Source organism: Candoia aspera, chromosome 5 (assembly GCF_035149785.1).
Source record: "Candoia aspera isolate rCanAsp1 chromosome 5, rCanAsp1.hap2, whole genome shotgun sequence".
In the NCBI taxonomy this organism is placed as follows: Eukaryota; Metazoa; Chordata; class Lepidosauria; order Squamata; family Boidae; genus Candoia; species Candoia aspera.
The window spans coordinates 26,959,322-26,983,845 of NC_086157.1; the positions used below are offsets into that span (position 1 = coordinate 26,959,322).

The following is a 24,524-nucleotide window of genomic DNA, read 5'->3' on the forward strand; positions in this document are numbered from 1 at the left end:
AATTTTAGATTTACTTTAGTAGGCTAAGATGACCAATCTATTCGAACCTTAAAATACTTTATTTGAAGAATATATGTTTGCTATATTAAATATTTTTAATATCAGTTTCTACTTAATAGAAGTAATATGTAATCATAAGAATGATTAATATTTTGATTTGGCTATTCTGAAATTTAGCAGGTTTTGAATTAAGTGAGGGTGAAGTATATTCTGTACTAACATTGTGTCAAATTCACATAAAGCCAAATAGATTCTACTAATAGCATGCAACGTACTAACAGAAATCCAATACTGTCACTCAATTTCTGCACATAAAGCTTTCATCATCTAGGCATAAATAACAAACCCACCATATTACAAAGAAGTGTGGTTTCCTGAAATTTGTATATCCATTATAATACTGAGATGAGTTTGAATCCCACTTGCTAATTTTTCCCATTCCCAGCCTTTTAAAACTTTTTCAGGGTTAGACTGAGAGACTTGGAAAGGCTTAGAGGAAATGGGCCAGAGTTAGAAGAGAATATTGACAGGTATGAAGACAGTTTATTGTCTTCCTGCCTTTGAAAGACAACAAACTCTGTTTGGAAACAGAACAAAACTACTTTAAGGCTTGTTGTGGGGTTACATAGTTTTCTTTGTATTCAGAAATTCAGAGGAGATATATGCAGTATAACAAAAAAAAATCTTCTGAAAGTAACATTTGTTTGAAGAAAGAAATGGATGATTGTAAAAAATTGACTAACCTCCACTTGGGATAGGAATATATTGGGCTTGCAATCACCACATTTAACTAGTTAATATTATATGCAGATATTTCAAATTTGTATTGCCTTGTCAGGTCCTTGTATCTTAACCAAATGCTTTTTTATGGTGAACTTTTCCATGACATGTCCTGTTTTGACACCGTCAGGAAACAGTTCTCAGGAAGTGTATGCAAAAACAATAATGTGTGTTGAAAATCTTTCCACTTGACAATATAGAAGCACTGCTCTTTCAAACTGTTTTGCTTATAGCACGGACCCCTGATCCAGAATAGTATAAAAACAGAATATTGCATTCTAACAAATATGCTTCAGATTTTGTTTGAGATTCGGCTGAGCAAAGATTGTTTAGAATATGCATGGCAAAACTGAGGGAAGGAAAAGAAGGAAAAGGCAACATGTACAATGGAGGGACAGGATCAGCAAGATGGTTAGAGTGTCCTGAGAAAGAACTATTAATTATTACTAAAGACAGATCATGATGGAGAACATTTGTCCATGTAGCCTACATGAGTTAAACTTGATTTGACGGCATTTAAATAACTATTGCAATTGAAATTAGAAGTCCCAAACACTGCCAATCCACAATTGGAGGAGAAATAGCTGAAGGAAAGGGTGTGCCTCTGCAGTAGTTGTGTTTCCTTCACTGTATATTGACAACATGAAGTTTCAGTGTAAAGTCTCTCACAGTGTTTGGGGTTAAGGCTAGTATTTGTGTAAACAAGCCTGTTGTCTCCTCTCTCCTTTCAGATTGCTGGCTTCTTGATTCAGTGCAAGAAATTTAGTTGAAGGTCTGTTACCAGTTAAGTGTCGCCATTAGATATTTGAACTTGGGTTGCCAGGGCATTATTTTTCCCAAATTGTTGTTGAACAATTAATTGATAACAGTTATCAATTCTCATATTATAAAATATAGTGAGGGGTTGTAAATTGTGAAAAACCATGTTTCTAGTTATAATGCACCATTTATCTGTAGGGTTCTTAGCTTGCCACATATTTCTTTTTATCTAAAGTTTAGCTGAAGATACGGAATCTTTTGTGGGAAAAGTGATTTTAAAATGTAGTAAAATAAGTAAATAAAATAATATGCTTTTTATCATGCCAGCCCAAATGCAATTCAGTAGCATAGTAACATAAAATTATATTTCAGTGCTTTGAAAAAAAGAACTTCAGAACTTGTTTTTTCTGTGTAATGCCCTGCCTTCTTTTAATATTTGGTGGATTGTATATTAAAAGTACAAACAAATTTAATATAATACAGAAAAAGTGTAAATACTGAGACAAAATAGTCTGAATTAAATATAGCTGACAGTGAACAAAATACTCACAGTTTCATTGCCTAACTATAATTAAATATCCATAAGACAGTTCAAAATAATATTAATCCTTCATTCAGTTGTTAAATATTTATAATAAAGGAAGCTGTTATTAATAGAGTCTAGATAGAACCAATATATTGTAGGTGGGAATTGTGACAGCAATAAAACACTATTGAAAGCTCTACCTTACATTTTTCTCTCTAGATGATTGTTGTCTCCATTACTTCATAGTTAGTTAGGAAGATAATTTATTTCTTACCCATTTGTAATAAGTGTTTAACAGTTTTTATCCTTAATTATCCATCTGCAGAATTCTTAGATTTAACTATTCATTTCTGAGAAAGTATTTCTATAGACTTACAAGTGGACTGACATCTGATTGTCTAGTACATTTTCTGGGCTAAATTAATTAAATGAATTAGTTGAATATCATGTTCAACATGCTGTTCAATCAGAAAAAAAAATGCAGGCATGAATTTCCTGGTGCTCTGTTATTGTTAGTGTCCTCTATTTATATTTTGCTCTTTTACTAAGTTTTTGCAATGGCTAAGTCAGTGTTTTCAAAATAAATTTTGTCTATATTTTTAAAAAATGTGGGTGTTCTTATTCTTTGAACTAAGTGTACTCTGCTATATAAACAAAGCATATTTTTCCTTGCTATAATGATACATAGTGTGCACTCTTAAAAAAATAGTTTGCTTCATACTCTCAATTCTCTAGCCTCTCCTTGATAATGATTCTTTCCAAATGTAACCTTTTGTTCTTTTGAACTCCTTCCAGTAACATTATTCAAAGACAGTATCTCCATGTGGTAGATACTAGACTATCTGAAGTACTCTTCTTTGACTAACCTATGTGCAGATCACTGTGCTTTAGTAACCTTTTTCTAGGAAATCATTACCCTACGAACACTCCAGAAACTTACTTCGTCCTAGAATGGAACTGTAATATTATTTTTTTTAATCTGATCTGTTTTACATTCACTTCACAACTCTAATTATTGGAATTTAAGCTTTCATATACTTGTTTATAAAGTAACTTAAGGATTTCGGCCAGGTTTTCAAGCACAAAAATAAACTGTTCTTGTTTATACGTGAAAACAGCCTTTGTAGCTGACACCAAAAATAAAAACATATCAATTGCCTTTGATGCCATAATATTTTCACAAATTGAATTGGAGATTTGTCTGGATTCATAATCCAAGGATTAGAAAACAGAACCAATTATTTCCTCTAAGATGAAAAGTAATAGGCATAGTTTCTATATCTAAATAATTTAGATTGTTTTATAGTAATTTTCAAGTATTAGAATGAAGTTTTTATGTTAACTTAAAGAAAGTAGAAGTATGTGCCTCCAATTATTAGTGCCTACTGCCACTAATAATTATAATCCTAGTTCAAGCTCTATATTGAATATGGAAGATACATGATTATATATGGACCCATACACCAACTACACCCTCAACATTTGAATCTTTTGGTTCAGAATTGTGTTGTGAAGTGGTCTTCTACTCAGCTGCTCTTGGACATGAGGATATGAGTGTGGCATAGGGCTTGTATATCTGAGAGACTGCTTGTCTCCAATTGTTTCTGCCCGCCCAGTACATTCCAGCAGAGTGGGTGCATGCCATGTCCCCTCCATTAAATATTGCACTCTTGTGGGACCTAGAAACCTTCTCTGTTGCGCCTCCCCCCAGAACAGCATCCTTCCAGAGATCAGGACGGCGCCCTCTCCCCTACGGTTCCAGAAAGCTTTGAAAACCTGGCTTTGGTTCCAGGCCTGTGTTGATGTTTATCATTTGTTTAATGGCCCCTGTTTTATTTTGTTGATTTTGTTGTTTATTAGATCATTTTACTCTGGGCTCTCTGTTTGATTTAATGTTTTTAGCCTTTTTCATGTTTTTTTCTAATTTTGTACACTGCCCAGAGTCCCCTGGAGTTGGGCAGCCAATAAATTAATAATAATAACAATGATAATAGGTCTAGATTTCATTACTTTATTGGGAGCCCTGATGTACATTGTTCGTGATGATGCAAGTCCTCACCCTCTACCCCACATATATTCCAGTTTAAAACGGGAATATCAGAATGTTAAGATGTGGTTAACAAGTAGTTCTGAATCAGAGTTCTTGCAAATGAATTAGTTAATTGATTAAAATGCAATGACCAGAAAAGTACTACCAATTGATGTGATACTGAGCTGGTTAAAATAAATGGATTGCATTTGTTTCTTTAGACAGAGTTGATTGTACTTCATTTGTAAATTTAGAACTGAACTAAATATTATCTTGTGACTATGATGTTTGTTTTTCCATATATGTTTAAAAACACATAATTTTAAGTTCAAAACTCTTTTCATGATAAAAGCAGTAATTCTGTATACTTTTAACTTGGGAATAAATCCAGTGGGAACAATGGTATTTAATTTTGAGTAGTTATATAGAGGATTGTATTGCATAGGCTAATGAATATGTATGGCATCTTAAGTACATTTGGGTATGAGAATAAAAATCTCTATTCATTACATTTTTTCCTTCTTTTTAGGCAAAACCAAAGCTAATAGAACCAATAGACTATGAAAATACCATTGTTCAGAAGAAAACTCAAATACTCAATGATGCCTTGCGTGAGATGCTACTTTTTCCTTATGATGATTTCCAGGTACTTTTTATTTTTTATGAATGTTGCATTAAATTTATGCAATATTGTAATAATAAGTCTTGAAAGAAAATAGTTAGACAGTGTAGCTGATCCTACCGGTTTCTAATATCCAGTTTCTAATATTCTACAGGTCTGTGATTTGGTTGTTTTTTTTAATCTGCTTAGTTGTGTCCGATTCTCGGAGTCTGCCTGGATGAGACTGCCTGGACAAGTCTCTGCAGTTTTCTAGGCAAGGTTTTTCAGAAGTGGTTTCCCATTGCCTCGTTCCTAGGGCTGAGAGAAAGTGACTGGCTCAAGGTCACCCAGCTGGCTTTGTACCTAAGGCAGAACTAGAACTCACGGTCTCCCAGTTTCTGGCCTGATGCCTTAACCACTACACCAAACTGGCTCTCATGTGTTGTAGGTACATCATAAATAAGTGAAAAAACTGAATCAAGTGTAAGTAAACTTCAAGTGCTTTGAAAGGTCACTGCTCACAATCAGTAGCTATTGGTGAAGTATGAATTGTTATCTTTCTGTTTTTAAGCTTGATTGCTGATTCTTTCTTTTAAAAAAATCTTAAACAAGCTGGGACTAGATCACCTGATATACTGAGAGCCAGTTTGGTCTAGTGGTTAAGGTTCTGGGCTAGAAACCAGGAGTCTGTGAGTTCTAGACCTGCCTTAGGCATGAAAGCGAGCTGGGTGACCTTGGGCCAGTCACTTTCTCTCAGCCCAACTCGGTGCAATGTAGACTAGCCTCCTCGTGGTGCACTCCGGGCAATGTGACTTGTCATGGCTAAATAGTCTACACATCTGGTTGCTGGACCTCACAAGGATTTCCCAGCAAGAAAAAGCAGCATGAACACCAAACTGCTATGCCATACAATTAAAACAAACCTGATATACTGACTCATTTTATATCTCTTCTCTGTTTTTGCAATCCAATCATCCTCTGGGACATTAATCTGGTTTTGTTACTTGTTGGTTTTCAGTGTGATGTATTGAAAGCTATTAAAGGCAGCCTTTGGAAACAGGCAGCTTAACAGTGGATGGATATCTGTGTTTGTTGCTCATTTTCCTAATGCTATTTGTTTGGTTTTTTCCCTTTTTTTCCTAGGCCTTGACTGTGTTGGTTTAGAACTGTAAATCTATGATGGATTTATTGTATATTCTGATGTACATCTGAGTTACATTGTTAATCACTGCATCTCAGTTTTGAAAGAAAGATAGAGCTACTTAAGAAGTGTATTAATTAAGCTCATCTAAAGTTCCTTGTGGATTTATTTTATTTAAACACTAATTTCCCCTAGAAGGTTATCATCTAGTAAAAGTGTTTAACATGTGCATTTCTTTGAAGCTTCTCAAAAGCATATTTTATCCCTAACCTCCAGCTCTGGATTTCAAGAAATGTGGCAAGTATAATAATAATTTTCATTAATTGATTAATATCAAATTCTTTGCAGTACCTCCTATATATTAACTGTATAATACAGTTAGCAGTATTATATTTTATAATCAAGTTATGATGTCACTGTTAATATGTTTTCTACTACAGATTAAGGTTACTATGGTAACTAATCATTTTGGCCGGGTGAAGAGGTTGAATTTAATTGTCCCCTTTTCACATGTTAACGGTTGCATTGCCTAAGGGAGGAACTTGCCTGAACTTGTTTTAGTTTCAGTTTCCCTTCTGTGTAGGCTTGCAGAGAATATGCAGCTGAGAGAAATCTCTCCTCTCAGCAAACAGCCTTTAAATATGTTTGTTTTCTGTAAATAAAATTATTTTTATAGAAATGCGTGGTGTGTGACTTTTCTGATCTCTCCTGGGCCAAATGCTTTCTAGCACTCTGCCAACAGTCACCTCCAATTTGTTTATGACATTGTGATCATTAGCCACAGTGTCCAAGTAGCCAAGCATTGTTTAAATGAGCTCAATATGGCAAGCAGAGTAGTTGGCCTGAAAATTAACAGAAAAAAAGACCCAATGCTTATGAAACTAATTTTGCCCGTACCATGTAATGAAAGTAGATTATGAGCCAACAGAGGATGTCAACTGCGCACAGGCACAATTGATTAATTTGAAGAAGAGCATCATGGGTCAGCTTTAATCATATAAAGCCAATCCTCGAACAGATGAAAAACTCCAGAGCAAGAGTAGACACCTTCAACACCATAGACATATCAGTGATGATGGCTGTGAAGTGTATAACCTAAGAAAATCAGAAGTGGAGAAGCTTCAGATAACACAGTATGCAGTGAAAAGATGAGTGCTAAATCTCACTTAGAGACCAAATTGGAAAAGTGGTAATTTGCCACACAACTAAAGATGGCATCAAAGGTGGGATAAAAATACAAATGGAAAAAGCATGTCATGCACATGCAAAACAACAGAGGTTCAAAGGATGAGATACTAGTGACCCTTTAGATGCTCGCAAGGTTGACTACCTATGAGCTGGAGAGATGAATTAGGGAAGACCCAACTGGATCACTGTAACATTTAATTGTATATAATGCAAACACCTGTTGGTGCCATTGCTTCAGGCAGTAAACCTGCCTGAATGTATATGATGACTGAAGTACTGAAGATGTCATCCCAGCACAACAGTGTCAAACTATATATATCACTGTTTGAATAGATAAGGTGCAACAAATAGTCATTTAGTGTCATGAGTACTGATGGCGAGCAGGAGGGGGCCTCTATCCAGGGGGGAAAACGCATGCGTAGTACTGAGGAATTAAGTAGCCATTCAAAGAGACACAGATCAGACCCGCCTTAACTTTTGGAGTTTATCTGTCTGGGTTTTTCCCACGCTTCTTCAGTTTGTTAGGATTTTCTGTCTTATGTAGCAGTAATAAACACTAGAGACCTATTCCTCGTCTCAGCATGATACCTGACTGTTAGGACATTTAGAATAGCTTGAAGGATCTGTTCATTATTCATTCTGTAAGAAACAATTGTACGCCAGAGTGATAGCTGTAGTCTTCAAAATCAAGTTGTTAGTAGAAAAAGTAATTGATTGCATTGTTATTTAGTCAAGCAATTTAAAAATGATGTTACAAGTGACCATTGTTCTTGCTATGTTGAGGGAGGATGATTAAAAAGACTGAACAATGAAGACTAAAATATTTTAGAAACTGACTGAAGCAGCAGAAGAATACAGGCAGAAGAATACAGGCAGTGGGAGAATATGAATTTATAGATCTGACGAGTAGTTTTGGTGGAATGAAGACACCTTTGCAAAAAGTGGAGTTGATGACAGTGGCGGAATGAAGAGCCAGCAATTAGACCAGCTCTTCAATAATTCCTCTCTGGACAAGGAGAGGATATGAGATCACCCACAAGTGCTCCAGATAGTTGCTCTCCAGATGAAGAGACTCCAAGACAGCAGTCTCTGGCGGGTTTAGAGTTCTAGACAAGGGAATAATCATCTTGCTGAAACCATGGTCGACATCTTTGAAAGGACACTGGCTTTGCATACTTCCTTCTCTAATCACTTTTGCAAATCGTTCGTTAACCGGCTTTTCAACTATCAGGAACCTTTGGATCAACACATTTTACATCACTGGGTGATTTTCCTTCAGTGCTTAATGAAAGAAGTTTCAAATACAAGTTTAAGGACTTTTTTTTTCTGGAATAAACAGCAAAAGAGTGATTAAAACTTCGATTTTAGAAAGTTACAAATGGACTAAGGGTCCAGATAAGTTTGAAATAAGATTTTGGAATTAATTATAAAGAATCCCCACCATGAGAAAATGCTTTTGTTTTGAATTCTTAAAAAAAAATATTAAGATAAGACTTTAAAAATTGGACACTAGAGGGAACTTGAAGGAACTAAAGATTACAATAAAAGGAGAAGAACACTTAAACTCAACTTACAGATACAGAATGAAACAAAATATTTTAACATTGGATATATTGAAGGATACTTTTGAACAATGGACCCAGAAGTTAAATTTAAGAGTGTCTGCCTCTATAGACAGACTGTGTTTAAAAGATGCTATGGAAGAGGAATAAGTTTTACCTGACAAGATTGAGACTGATTTGAAAGTGGATTTAAAAATGCCAAGCTACAAGAATGACATGGAAAAAGCTGTTATACTGGACATACAAACGAAACTGGTTGCTGTCTTAATAATTAAAAGGGATATACAAATAACAAACCAAGAGAGTGACCTTGATAACTTTCCTATATTGGATTTACAAAAGAAACGTTTTAAAGCTTTGAAGAATTTTGTGAGAAGGGACAAAGAAAAAATGAAAATAAATCAAGTTCTAGGACATTATTTGAAGAGACCAAAGATCAAGATTGTTAGAAATGAAAGGAAGGAATATAAAGTTGGTTAATTTGATCAAGGTTAAAATAGATTTTTGTTATTTCTGGTAACCTTTAATAGACTTTTGTTGACATCAGGACTGAAATGACAGAGTGTTAAGGATTTGTTTATAGATAAGAGATGGGATATGGGAAGAAGAAATCATTTGTTGTATTTTAAGAGAAGGTGATAAGATACTAAAATTGTTTATGCTTGTTGTGATGAAGGGAGAAGTTTGATATACATCCTGATTATATTTGTTCTTAACCCTTGGAAAAAATGTAGATGTAAACAGACCTTTTTTTAAAATACTGATAGATGTCTTATGGAATTGAATTTCTTATTGGATGTCTTTTTTTCTACATCTGAATGTAGTTTTACCTAAATAATTCATATTTTAAAGAAGGATGTTCCTCTTTTAAAGGAACTGAACTATTTATCTGTGTGTTTGGATAAAGCTATATTTAGCAGACCCAGTAAGAAATATGTTGAGCATTTATGGAAGGAACCATATCAAATGCAGGAAACAGGTGGGACTACAAACAATGGGAAGTGCATATGTAGTTTAAAAGTTAAACATCTTGGGATTTATTATCAGAACATTGGGCCTCTATACATGTTTAACATCATCTTAAGAAGCTTCTAGATTTGGATTTTATTATGAAGTGTCTCTGCCTGCTGCATGCAATAGTGCAGGGGGGAATAAGGGGAGGGAGGGAATCCTGTAATTTTCCATTTATAACTTTCCTTTGTTTTCTTACCTTTCCTTCATTTTTTCTTCCCTCAAATTTGCTAAGTGAAAAAAAGATGGTAGCGTTAAAAGCCATCCATGTGGAAACAGCCCTAGATTCTTCCAGAGGAAAAAAAAACTTCATGAACATTTATTACTTATATAAAAATTAATATTTATTTATTTGTTTGTTCATTCATTCATTCATTCAATTTATAGGATGCCCAACTCCCAAACGACTCTGGGCAGCTTACAGCTAAGAACATCTCTTTATATTTATTTTGTATATTATTTTTATAGTAATATTATTTGTTCTGAAAAATACATGGGACCGGTGACTCCATTGCTAAGCAAAGCAGTTGTTAAGCGAAACATCATGTGACTGCCCTCTTAGCAATAGCAGTTCCGGCAGTCCTGGTTGTGGTTGTTAAGTGAGACATCACATGAGCACAACTTGCAACCTCCTGGCAGCTTCCCCATTGACTTTGCTTGTTGAAAGCCAGTGGGAAGGTCGCAAATGGCGATCATGTGACCGCGGGTGCTGCAACAGTCATAAATGCGCGACAGTTGCCAAGCGCCTGAATCACAATCACATTATGTGGAGATGCTGCAACAATTATAAGTGCGAGGACCAATCATGAGTTACTTTTTTCAGCACCATTGTAACTTTGAACAGTTGCTAAACTAATGGCTGTTAAGCAAGGAATATATATACATACATACATACATACATATAATGCATGTATGTATGTATGTAGGGGTGTGTTTGTGTGTATAATGTACTTTTCAGAACAAATAACATTACTGTAAAAATAAAACAGTTTAGTATTGTCTGAACAAAAGTTTTTACAGCTGTGGAAGAAAATATTCTCAAATGGTTTGTTGGGGTGACATGTATCTGAATCTCTAGTTTGGTTCATTTTATAAATTTTAATTTAATATTACAATTTTAAGGCTGCCCAACTCTGGGTGGCTTACAGTGAAGTAAAATGAAAAAAAAAACATATAAAAAGAAGAGACAGCACTTTGGAAGACCAACCCATAAGAGGAAAAGCTGAAATATACCTAAACCATAAAATCAGCCATCCTACCCCAAGGCCTGAGATAAGCACCCATATTATTTTTCTCTCTCAAATCCTCTTTGATTCACAATGATATGCATCACATCCTAAGTGAAAGAAACCAAATGCCTCATTAGAAATACTGTCAAAATTCCCACTATTTGTATTTTACAAGATCCATACAAATACATATACAGTACAGTATACTGTATATGTTACCATAATACTATTCTTTTTGGAGTAATCAACATTATGCAGAGTACAGAGAATGAATAAAATAGTAAGACAAATTATAGGCAGGAGAAAAAAAAAGAACATAGCTAAAACTAGTTTATACCAACCTCATTCACTGTATCTTCCCATATCTTTCTATCATCCTTGCTTTCTTTATATCCATCTGTCAATCCATACATTGTCTTTAAACTTCTTGCCTTGTTCTTTTTGACAATGTCATCAACCCTGTTCAAGCACAGTCTTCCTCTTAACCGATTCACTCTTCTTTTATATATTTGTTCTGCAATTTGATCCTGATTTTTTTGTTCACCCTATGGCTAAATGGATTTTTTTTTCTCACTACATGGCCCCCTGCCTTGTGTAAAGCCATATCACACTTTTTACTCCCTGTCACCTGTTTTACCATTTCACTCAAAAGCTTGTTAAACATTTTCAGCCACTTTCATTTTACAAGTTGACAGTGTAAAAATATGAAGGATTATACTGAAAATTGAGATATGTAGTATTAACTTAGAATTATGGGTATTTTCAAAACAGGAGCTTTTCTCTAAAGAAGGGCTCCAGTTATGTTAATGTCCCTAAGCATATTTGAAAGCTTGTATGCATATTACCCTGAAAATACTTATGGACCAATGATATCTCCTGTTTTAAACAAAAAACCATTTCTTGCAATAGTTTTTCATGCAGTATTTCCCAGTGCCTGTCATAGAACTGAGATGTGCAGACATGACTATGTAGGCTGTGTCTAGAAGGATAGTGAAGATAAATCCTTCAATAACGCAGTTCAGAATCTACACCAGAAAAAACAGTTTGATCCTTCTTCCTTCCTTCCTTCCTTCCTTCCTTCCTTCCTTCCTTCCTTCCTTCCTTCCTTCCTTCCTTCCTTTCTTTCTTTCTTTCTTTCTTTCTTTCTTTCTTTCTTGGGAAATGTTTGTATCAGTCTTTCTCTTAGTGTTTCTAAATCCCTTAGCAGCTTTTGTGTAAGCTATAAAGCTTTAAAAATCAACACTGAAATGTTCATAATGGACAGTATCTTTGCATTTATTACTTAATCTGATGAAGTTTAGAATGTATAACCAGTGACTCCTAATATTATAGTTAACAGAATCCAACTAGAAGATTCCGACTGGGGAGACATGATAAATTAACAGCTGCAAAACTATGCAATAGTATCTGTTGAATAAATTGATGAACTAAATACATGTCTGCTTGCATGCTTTCTTTTGAAAATATTGGGATGCACTTTAACTCAGAAAATATGCATATAAATAGATTTGAGAAAACAGGCATATAAGTGCAGAAAACTGCACTATCACTATTTGCAAAATATTTTTAGAAGTCACATAGGAAGCTTAGGAAGGAAAATTTCCTGATTTTTTTTAAATGCACACAAAAAGAATACAGAAAGAAGACCTGGTCACCAAAACAAGTACATACAGTAGACCAGAACTGAAGCAGGGATGTCAGGAGACCAAAAACTGAAAATGAGCTGAGGTTGGTAAAAGGTATTAAAAGCGAGAAAAGGACTACTTAGGTATCCTCAAAATAAAATGAAATGATTTGATTCAGTATATCTGCTGCTCAGTAAAGACTGCAAAATGCTACCAGGCAAACCTTATTTTCATTTGGTTCACTTTTCTCCAACAAGAAAGTTTAGTTCTATCAAGAAATTATGACCACAATGCAGGAAGTAGGATTAAAGCATGAAACTGTTAGAAACATACTCTGGGATTACTACTGACTTTGAGCTTAAATTTCCAGGGAAGATTAATTGCTACCTAGGCATTAGTTAATCTCTGGATGAACTTTTGTGCATTATGTTTGGGAAGTCTTGGAGAACTAAATGCAAATGTTCCTATCTTTAAACAAATGAGAAGGGAATCTGAGGAATTAAGAGTCCAATCTGCCTACATCAATACCTGGCAAGATTCTAGAGCAGATCATAAAGCGAGCGAGCTGAAAATATTTCAACAACAGTGTGGTAATTGCCAGCATGGATTTGCCAAGAACAAATATTTCCAGATTAACCTTATCTTGGGCTTTGATCAGATTGCTTTGTTAATACGAATGTGGAAATGATACAGACATAATAGACCTTGATTTCAGCAAAGCATTTGACAATGGAAGTTACATTCTGATTACAAGCTAGGTGAATATGGGCTAGAGGACATGACAGTTAATTAATAAAGAACGTAGTTGATTCAGGAATTCTGAGTGTGCTCATGGATGTCATCAAACTGGAGTAAGGTTTGTGGGGTGCCAGAAGGCTCAGTCCAGGGACATCTACTTTTCAATATTTTTGTTAATGACTTGAATGAAGAGGTGAAGGAAGTGCACTCTAGCTGAGAATACTTTTAGGGCAGCAGGTATGAATGATGCATTTCTAGTGTAATGAAAGGACTGCTGTGTAGAGCTGTTGCTGATTTCTATGCATTTAGACAACATACTCTATACAGTCAGGACCAGAAATATTGGAACAAGGATAACTGTTTTGGCATTTGGCCTCTGTACACCACCACATTGAAGTTGAAAGGAAACATACCCAGATGGGAGCAAAGTCAGGACTTTCAGCTGTCATTCAAGGGGTTTGACAAGAGTGGGGCACTAACCATTCAGGAAGTACAGCCAGTGGCATACACACACACCCATAGTTGGTGGCTCATAAGTAATGGAATGAATGGCTGACAAGCAGCTGCAAGGCCAGGTGTGGCCTGTTTCCTGGGTACCCCATGACCAATCAAGCAGATAAAAGGCCTGGAGGTGGTTCTGAGTGGTACATTTGCATTTGGTAGCTGTTCACTGGATCTCTCCACATGAGGTCCAAAGAGGTGTCCATGTGAGTAAAGGAGGCCATCATTAGGCTGAGAAAACAAAATACACCTATCAGAGAGATAGCAAAAACATTGGGAGTGGCCAAGACAACAGTTTGGAACATCCTGAAAAAGATGGAATTAACTGGCAAGCTCAGCAACAGCAAAAAGCCTGGAAGACCACAGAAGACAACTAAAGTCAATGACTGACCGCAGAATTCCTCTCATGGGTAAGAGGAACCCTTTCACAACACCTAGAGAGGTCAAGAACGCTCTTGAGGAGGTAGGCATGTCATTGTCAACATCTACAGTCAAGAGACGGCTTTATGAATGTAAATACAGAGGCTTCATAACAAGGTGTAAACCACTGGTAACGCTGAAGAACAGAAAGGCCAGATCGGACTTTGCCAGCAAACACCTAAAAAAGCCTGCCCAGTTCTGGAATAAGATTCTTTGGACTGATGAAACCAAGATTAACTTGCACCAGAATGATGGGAAGAGAAAAGTATGGAGAAGGAAAGGAACAGCGCATGATCCAAAGCATACCACATCATCTGTCAAACATGGTGGAGGCAGTGTTATGGCATGGGCATGTATGGCTGCCAGTGAAACCGGGTCACTGGTGTTCCTTGATGACCTGACTGCTGATAAAAGCAGCAGGATGAATTCTGAAGCGTATAGGGCTATACTTTCTGCTCAGATTCAGCCACATGCTGTCAAACTGATAGGACGCCGCTTCATCTTGCAGATGGATAATGACCCAAAACATACAGCAGAAGCTACCCAAGGGTTTCTCAAGGCAAACAAGTGGGATGTTCTTCAATGGCCAAGTCAGTCACCTGATCTCAACCCAATAGGGCATGCTGTTCACTTACTGAAGACAAGACTCAAGGCAGAAAGACCCACAAACAAGCAGCAGCTGAAGGCAGCTGCAGTAAAGGCCTGGCAAAGGATCTCGAGGGAGGAAAGGCAGCATTTGGTCATGTCCATGGGTTCCAGACTTCAGGCAGTCATTGACTGCAAAGGATTTTCATCCAGGTCTTAAAGGCAATCCTTATGCTTGTAATGATGTTGGTTTGTTCCATTACTTATGAGCCACCAATGATGGGTGTGTGTGTATGCCACTGGCTGTACTTCCTGAATGGTAAGTGCCCCACTTTTGTCAAACCCCTTGAATGACAGCTGAAAGTCCTGACTTTGCTCCCATCTGGGTGTGTTTCCTTTTAACTTCAATGTGGTGGTGTACAGAGGCCAAATGCCAAAATAGTTATCCTGTTGCAAATTGAAGGTGGAAGGAAAAATTGGGTGACCTTTTATTTGATTTTTTTTTAATTCTCAAGGAAAGGATTCTGATTGTTTGGGGGGAGAATCCAGGTTAGTATAAAATGTGTTATCTATAAAAATGTATTTTATAATATTTTAGTATTAGACTGTTATTTTATTATTTATTTAATTGTTTTTAATAAATAAATACAAAGTATTTAATAGTTATTTACTCTTTTTAATACAAAAATAGCTCCAGTTGGTTCTGCAAAGAATTAAAATTAGTAAAGAAACAGCATAATGCTTAATCCTGAAAAGACATGTATAAGATTATATTTCAGATATGTGTAACTGCAAATAAACTTCTAACTGACTATTGTTTCATTAAAGACTGCAGTATTGAAACGACAACACCAGTATGTGTGTTCTACAATTCCAGAGAATGCAGAGAAAGAAGCTTATAGCTTATTTGTAACAGAGGTAATGTTTTTCTATTTTTTGTATGCTTTCTATTGTAGGCTACCTCCAGGCTACAAAAATCCAGACAGCCATTAGATGGCATCAGGTTTCTGTATCTCTTAGACATCTGGAGCTCATCTGGATTTCTGCAGTCCAGAGGTGGTATGCCTGGTTACTTAAGTCTTAGTATATTCTCAGTGTGCTTTGTTGTTGTAACCAGTCAGAGCAACAATAAAATGTTCCTATTCATCTCCACCCATTGTTCAGAGCTCCAGCTGGCTAGACAAGCAGTCTCAAAGTACTTTTCAGTAAGACTTTAGAAGCCGTTTGGAGGAGTGCTTTGTAAAGTTTCCTTTCAAACCAGCTGCTTGGAGTGTGCTGGATATTTAAGAAATAGGCTGCTTCTGCGTTCTGAGTAGCATGCTTCCCCCTGTTAGTTAGTATTTCCAGGTAAAAAGAAACAAGAAAAGAAAATAATGCTTTGCTTGTTTAATAAATATAGCACAAACTGCTTATATCTTGAACCTGAGTGCATTGCTTTGACTCTTTCCTGTGTTTCGGTGAGAGAGATTTCGGACAGTAGAAGTGGAGATGATTTTCCTTTTCTAAATCTCTCATGGATGGTACACTTTCAAATCTCACATGATATATCTGTATAAATCCAAATTCAATCCTCTCTCCATTCTAAATTCAATCCAATTAAATTGCTAGAGTATTGTTCAGGTCAGTTTAGTACTTATTTATTGCTGTCAGTTGTTCACAGTTGTGTCTGTTAAAATCACTCTGGCAGACCTCTAGTTCATTACATATACAGACCTTCAGGGAGATTGCAGTACAACTCTCCATAATATCTCCATTATGTTTTAGGAAATAATTCTTGAATGCCAGAAAAAACTCTACAGGTGTGGTTTAGTTAAAGAGTGTGTTGATTCTGGCTTTAGCAGGAGTATAGAAATTTTTCTCATTCATCTTTAATTTAGTAGTAGAAGTAGTAGTACAGTCAATGACCAGCTCAAAGAACAAAAGAAAAAGAAAGGAAATTGTAAGATAGCAAATAAAAACCACAGTAAAAAACCAAGTATTTATAATATTGGAAAAGTTAAAGTATGGGATATTTTGCAAATAGTAAAACCAAAACTTAACCAAATTACGAGAAATAAAATCACAGTAACTAGTCCCAGCTCCTGCCAACCTAGCAGTTTGAAAACATGCAAATGTGAGTAGATTAATAGGCACCGCTTTGGTGGGCAGGTAACGGCATTCCATGTAGTCATGCCAGCCACATGACCATGTAAGTGTCTATGGACAAACGCCGGCTCTTTGGCTTTGAAACGGAGATGAGCACCGCCCCCTAGAGTCGGACACAACTGGACTTCATGTCAAGGGAAACCTTTACCTTTAATCAGATAATAACTGTAAATAAAATGGAACCAGATGGCCCAGAAATCTGTCTAGATGGGGTGTTATTAGCTGCAAGTAGGCATCTTTTTAATAGGAGCAGTATGAAAATAACATGGGTTAGTGTTTCAGGAAATCCTTTACAGGGGCAAAGTATTTGTTCAAATGTGATACCCAGTAGTTTCCCCTGAAGAACAGCTATTGGGAGGGCATTAAATCTTGCCAGAATAAGTCTGTTCTTAATTTGGGAACTGTTATTTGGCTTAGAAATTGAGCTGGCTTGAAAAATGGTGAGTAACTGCCCAAGAACACACCTCTAAGTATGGTGGCCAAGTCTGATTGGGCTTCCAAATCCTTGGCGTGCTATTTGAGTGCTGCCTCTGCATCTTCGTACCCCATCATCAGGATTGCATTAAGTGAGAAGTCATAGCAATTCCTAACCTAAGGTGAATCAAAGTCATGACTTAAAATCAGAGGTATCAAGCCCATGGAGGAAAAAAAAATAACTTTAACCAATAAGAGAAGAGGCATGTTTAAATATGAGTTTCAATTTTGTCACTCCAACCGCATGGTGAACTCATCATGGGACTTAAAATATATTCCTTAAGAATCTAGATTGAATCTAGATTCTCTAAAGGGGGGATTAATTTACCTAATTTCTGTGTCCTCATTCTGCTGTGCTGCGATACAAGTGTGCCAGAAGATGAACAAGCATATTTTTAATTGTAACATTTTTTGTTTTATGTTTGCTGACAACTTCATACAGTTTTCATTCATTCATTCATTCATTCAATTTGTATGGCCGCCCATCTCAGCAAGTGACTCTGGGCAGCGAACAATCTTAAAATAAATTAAAAACAAATTCTCATCAGAGATACAAAAATTAAAATACACAGCACCTGAGGAAGATATCACTATTAATGGTTGTTAACACAACCAGGAGACAGAACCCTTCATACCCTTGGGGCCCCAGGCCTGAGCACAGAACCAGGTCTTCAGTGCCTTGCAAAAGGCCCACAGGGTTGGGGCCATCCTAATCTCTGGAGGGAGAATATTCCATAGGCCGGGCACTAGGGCAGAAAAGACAAGCTTCCTGGGCCCTGGCAGCAAGCATTCCCTGGCTGATGGAACCTGGAGCGTGCCCATCCTGCCAGACCAGATCGGACAGGTAGAAACAACTGGAAAAAGGTGGTCCCTCAGGTAACCCAGCCCCAGGCCATGAAGGGATTTAAAGGTGACAACCAGCATCTTGAATTGCACCTGGAAGCACATTGGCAACCAATGCAGCTCACGGAGTAGTAGTCTTACATGTGCTGAGTAATCAACATCATTTACTACCCAAGCAGCTGCATTTTGCACCAGTTGAAGCTTCTGAATGCTCTTCATGGGCAGCCCCATGTAGAGCACACTGCAGTAGTCTAGAGGGGACATCACGAGGGCATGAGTGACAGTGAGCTGGGCCTCCCAGTCCAGGAATGGGTGCAACTGGCATGCCACCCGATTTGCAAAGGCCCTCCTAGCCACAGCTGCCACCTGCTCTTCCAGCAGGAACTGTGAGTCCAAGAACACCCCCAGATCGTGCACCAGGTCTGTCTGCAGCAGTGCTACTCCATCCAGAACCAAAGGTGGAAAATCCCTGGCACCCGAAGGTCCAAACACCTAAAGCCACTCAGTTTTGTTTGGGTTGAGCTGAAGCCTGTTGCATCCCATCCAGGTCCCCACAGCCTCCAGGCACTTGAATCACTCAGGTGGCAGCGATGTAAAGCTGGGTATCATCAGCATACTGGTGATACCTCACCCCAAACCATTGGATCACCTCACCCAGTGGCCTCAAGTAGATGTTAAACAGGAGGGAGAGGGGACCGAGCCCTGTGGCACCCCACAGAGTAGGAGCCATGGGCTGGACCTCTCCCCTCCTATCAACACTGACTGGAACTGGCCCTGGAGGAAGGAGGAGAACCAGCACAATACAGTGCTGTCCACCCCTATCTCCCTGAGTCAGTCCAGAAGGATACCATGATTGATGGGATCAAAAGCCACTGAGAGGTCAAGAAGAGCCAGGATGGATGCACTGGCTTGGTCCTGCTCCCACCAGAGGTCATTCAGGAGCACGATCAATGCTGTCTCTGTCCCATGCTCCAGCCTGAATTCTCACTGAAAGCGGTCCAGATAATCTGCTTCCTCCTCTGAAGCTGTAGTGCAACCACCTTCTCTACAACCTTCCCTTATCCGAGCGACTTTATCTGTCAGATGCTCAGCATGTTCCTCACAGTGACCCTGTAAGTGAACTCCAGAGTTCACTTGTTCATTTGTACAGTGTTTTCACAATCTTAAGAGTTTCTCCTGAGGAGAAGATGTTTAGTCTGCTTCCACCAGCCACTCCATTACAGGACAAGATTCTTTCTATGCTGGTTTAAGTTGTATGGAACAGAGGGGCCAACTCATCTGATTTTCTAAGTAGCTTTCTCAGTAGCTTAACTAACATGGAATATGCTAAAGTTAGCAGAATGAATGGGCTGATTCAATAAAGGCATTCAAGTGTTTATTATCTTTATCAAGGGTTTTTTTATTTTAATGAATAAAACAAAGAAAAACAACACAATTGTATATATAAGTGCTTCACATATATATGTATATAAAAGTTTTACAAAATAGTTTCAATAAAAGATTGCCATATTCCATTGTAATCATAGCTATGTACATAATCTACTTCTATACATATATCAAGGTTAATGAACTAACCAGAGTAAAAGACAAATGGAGAAAGGAAAACAAATGATAGTAACGGAACACAAATTCAGAGAAGTTTCTCTCAGCTGGCTACTCTAGTTAGAATAAACACACTCAGAGTAAGGGCAGGAGGAAATAGTACACAGGATAAAAAAAACGAAATAAACAAAGAAAGCAAATTCTTAACAGCTCAGATGCCATTAAATAAATACCAATTCCTAACGTGCATCTAATTCCACTTTTCCTCAAACTGTTGTGGTTTTGTTGTTGTTGTTGTTCTCCAGTTTCCAGATCCCTGGGATCCTCTCCCTCCTCAAAAGCTCCTTGAAGGGAAAGGGAACCCTTCCTGCTCTTCAAGAGCTGCTCAGAGTCTGATTTTCCTTCTTTGCTACAGCTGATAATGCCGTGTTTTGTATTTTAATTATATAAAATAACACAAGCAACTAATGTTTTGTATGAAACGCTAGTTCATCTTATTTTATATAATTAGTTTCATCCATATACAGTAGAAAGTAAGTTTATTGTTGTAACCACAGGTCATAACATAGGAATGCAAAAAAATACAGTAAAATATAATAACAATAAAATAGTGAAATAATAAAATAATAAAAGAAGCATTAAATATAAAAAGGTTACGACAAAATAGAGCCAAAGCTGCAACTAAGAACTTAAATATTTCTTCCTAAATTTAAATGAGGGCAGAGCAAAAGTAGCAACTTGTTTGCTAACAGCTGGAAACTCATCTGCAAGAAGATAGATCAGTTTTTCAAGGTCAGAGCCCTTCAGTTCATCTGTCATTAATAATTTGGCCCTGATCTCATTGTAAATGGGGCAGTGGAGGACATAATGGATAACGTCCTCCACTTGACCAACACCGCAAGGACCGAGGCGTTGTTCGACAGGGAGTTTACAAAACCTCCCTTCCAGATGTGCGGAGGGCATGGTCTGCAGGTGAAGAGATGTTAGAGCCCTTCTCAGTATAATCTAACAATGAAGCGAAAGTAATTACTGTATAACTGTTTTATTAGTTACATCTATACTGTCTTAGGCTATCTCAAATTTACCTACTTACTTGTTTATCTTATATGGATATGGATATTTTGCTGCAGTTTCTTTCTCTCTCGCACTGGTCCCTGACTGTAATAAGGTTTGCTCACTGTTGTATTAGGGCAGCATGAGTGGAGTAAAAATGTAGTTCCTCTGAAAACTTCAAGCAATACAGAATGTAAATAATTTTTGTAAAAGAGTCATATGATCTGTTTCTTCAGTGATAATATTTATAATTAAATTTTAACGTATTAACCAGTGCACTTTTTTACTGTCATTTCTAGCCCTATTTTAATGGTTAAAAGAAAGCTTTTAAAATAATACTGTAATGAAAATTCCTTCATTGTTTTTCTTTAATTGGCATAAATATAATAGTTTTGATCAGAAAAGTACTCAAATTACTAAGATAAATACATTGTTGCATATAGAATTAAACTAAAATCTAATTTTTGTCCTGATTTAAAGTGCATTAAGACATACATCTCTGACTGGCATGTTGTCAATTTCAAATATGAAGATTACTCAGGAGAGTTTCGACAACTTCCAAAGTAAGTAAATTTTTCTCACATTTATACAGTAGCTTTACATGCTTACAGTTCATTGTTGTTAACTTTTAATATTTAATGTGGTAGATACTTGGAAATTACTTCCATTCCAATTCTAACAGGCCAGATTTGGAAACATCTTTTTTCCTGGTTTCCAGGTTTAATTTCTTAGGATGGAACAGGCCAGCAAAAAAAAACCATGGAAGGAGCATTTGCAGTTTGTTTATCTATTAATGGTTTCAGGAGAAGCCAAGCAAGAACCATGTTGTTTATTCATAATTAACCATTATTTTTAAAAATTCTGCTTTGAAACGTGACACGTGAATACTCTCAGATAATATACAGATAGCTTCAGAAATTTATGCTGCTCTGTTAACAGTTTTCGCATAAAGGCAGAATGTCAGTGCTGTAAAATCCACATTTAAAACAGATGGAAATTTGGAAATTTAATTTCTAACACATTTTAATTGTGTGTTTCATAGTGAAACTCAAATAGCAACAGATTATTTGTGAATGGCATGATTTAGGAAAGTCTGGAAAGATGAAATCCTTCCTTCTTTTTAATGATATGCTTATTCATATTCTTACTATCTTACTAGTCTTACAGTTGTAATCGAAATTATTCAACCCCCATTGCAAATCAGGTTGATTGCCAAAATGTACAGACTTTCAACTGTTTGCAATGAACAAATCAAACAAAAGCATTGAAATAGCTTAACACAACAAATGCTTCAACTGGTGTCCCAAAAGTCAACTGAAAATGGAACTTATAATGACTTCTTCAGTCTCAAAATTATTCAACCCCTTCATGGCAAGCATCTTCAGGACTTAGTAGAGCACCCTTTTGCTGTTATGACCTGCTGCAAATGAGATGCATAGCCAGGCACCAGCTTCTGGCAGCATTTCTGAGGAATCTTAGCCCATTTCTCATGAGCAATGGCCTCCAGTTCAGTAATATTCTTGGGTTTGCATGCTGCAACCACCTTCTTCAAATCCCACCAGAGATTTTCTATGGGGATCAAGTCAGGTGACTGTGATGGCCACTGTAGAATCTTCCAGGACTTCTTCTGCAGCCAAGCCTTAGTGGAATTTGAGGTATGCTTGGGATCGTTGTGCTGTTGGAAGGTCTAGTGATGCCCAAGCTTCAGCTTCCTTACAGATGACATGAGGTTTTCTCCTAGGATTTCCTGAAACTTCACTGAATCCATCTTGCCATCCACACGCTGCAGGTTTCCAGTGCCAGAGGATGCAAAGCAGCGCCAGAGCATCACCAAGCCACCACCATGCTTAACTGTAGGCAGAGTGTTCTTTTCAGCGTATGCTTCGTTCTTCTTCCTCCAGACATACCGCTGATCCATCGGGCCAAAAAGTTCGAGTTTCGTTTCATCGCTCCACAGAACGAAATCCCAAAACTTCTGTGGCTTATTGATATGATTTTGAGCATATTGGAGCCGACTTTTCTTGTGCTTTTGGGTCAGTAGTGGTGTACATCTTGGAGTTCTGGCATGGAAATCTTCTGTGTTTAGTACACACCTTACTGTGCTCACTGAAACCTCAGTGCCTGTTGCCACCAAGTCTTGCTGCAGGTCTTTTGCAGTCACTCGAGGGTTTCTCTCCACCTGCCTTCTCAGAAATCTGGTTGCAGCCATTGACAGCTTCCTTTTTCTGCCCTGTCCAGGTAGTGTGACCACTATTCCTTTAACTTTGAACTTGCCAACTATGCTTCCAATGGTGTCTCCAGGAGCCGTCAGTGTCTTCGCTATCTTTTTGTATCCTGTTCCTCGTTTGTGAAGGGCGATGATCTCCCTCTTACCTTTTTGGACCATTCTTTTGACTTAGCCATACTCTATTTCTAACATGCAGTCAAACATGACACTCAACAAACCCCTAGCCAGTTCAGGTATTTCATGTGTTCCAGCTCAAGCACACCTGGTGCAACTAATGAAGCCCTTGATTAGTTGCATCAGGTGTGCTTGAGACAACACCTGTTTTGCATACTGTGTGTGTGCTGTTGTGACGGATTCTATTCAGGGGGTTGAATAATTTTGAGACTGGAGGAGTCATTATAAGTTGCATTTTCAGTTGTCTTTGGGGACACCACTTGAAGCATTTGTTGTGTTGAGCTATTTCAATTGCTTTTGTTTGATTTGTTCATTGCAAACAGCTGAAAGTCTGTACATTTTGACAATCAACCTGATTTGCAATGGGGGTTGAATAATTTCAATTACAACTGTGAATAGAATGTACCATTTAATGGAAGTATAAATTGTTATAAAAATGATAGAATGTGATTGGCATTGACAGATTATAGCAGGCATATCAACAATTTGTTCAATAGGTTTTGTAAATGATTTTCCCCTCTACATTTGGAAAAGAAATCTCAAACTGTTTACAAATCTTAGCTATATTTGCATTGAAGATACAAAAGTAAAACAAAAACAAAAACCCAAAAACGATTACTATCTGTCATATAGGCACTCTCTTTTAGGTTCTTTCATGTACATTTTATCACACTTTCACACACTGGCAAGCTGTTGCATGGTGTGATCCTGTAATAATTATTGTGTGCTATGATGTCTTTTTTTTCTCTCTCTTAGCAAAGGGAACAGATTGGAAAAGCTTCCAGTTCATGTTTATGAAGTTGATGAAGAAGCAGATAAGGATGAGGCAAGTCTGTTATTTTGATTGCTTTGCTTCAGTTTATTTTTAAGTTGTTATTATGATATAGGCCTGTTTGGGAATAACAAAACCAATTATATTTAATAAGAACTAACTTTATCCTGAAATCTTTTAAATATATTGAATAATATATTACTTTGCCCCAGTGATCTGTATCAGGCATAAGAATTCTGAATAGTTTGCAGATGGCAATGCATGGTAGTTCCTTATGAGTTTTATTATTTTAAAACCACCTTATAATTCAGTGTATTTCCAGGTGAGATGCAACATTAAAATACCATTTAAATTTAAAATACAGACACGCACTATGAATTACATTATCTTCGTAAGCTACTATGAAATTATATCAGTTGGTGGCATATAAATCCAATAAATAAATAAAACAAGAATTTAAAAACTGTTAAAGCACATAAAGCATGTCAGTTCATATTCTTTGACAGGAAACAGGAGCAGATGAATTATATAGTGAAGATTGTGAAATAGATTGATATATTCCTTCCTAAAATTATTACTATTTTTTAAAGAAAGACTGT

The 24,524-nt window shown here is 37.0% G+C and overlaps 1 protein-coding gene across 5 annotated transcripts in view; it reads left to right on the forward strand.

Annotated features, from left to right (window-relative positions):
- Window positions 1–24,524, forward strand: part of DOCK9 (dedicator of cytokinesis 9) — a 133,616-nt gene that overhangs the window by 33,613 nt on the left and 75,479 nt on the right. For all 5 annotated transcript variants that reach the window (XM_063304808.1, XM_063304810.1, XM_063304811.1 and 2 more), the window contains exons 2-5: window positions 4,624–4,740; window positions 15,524–15,613; window positions 21,233–21,315; window positions 23,910–23,979. In XM_063304808.1, coding sequence (XP_063160878.1) covers window positions 4,624–4,740; window positions 15,524–15,613; window positions 21,233–21,315; window positions 23,910–23,979 — 360 coding nt within the window. The remainder of the gene's footprint in view (window positions 1–4,623; window positions 4,741–15,523; window positions 15,614–21,232; window positions 21,316–23,909; window positions 23,980–24,524) is intronic.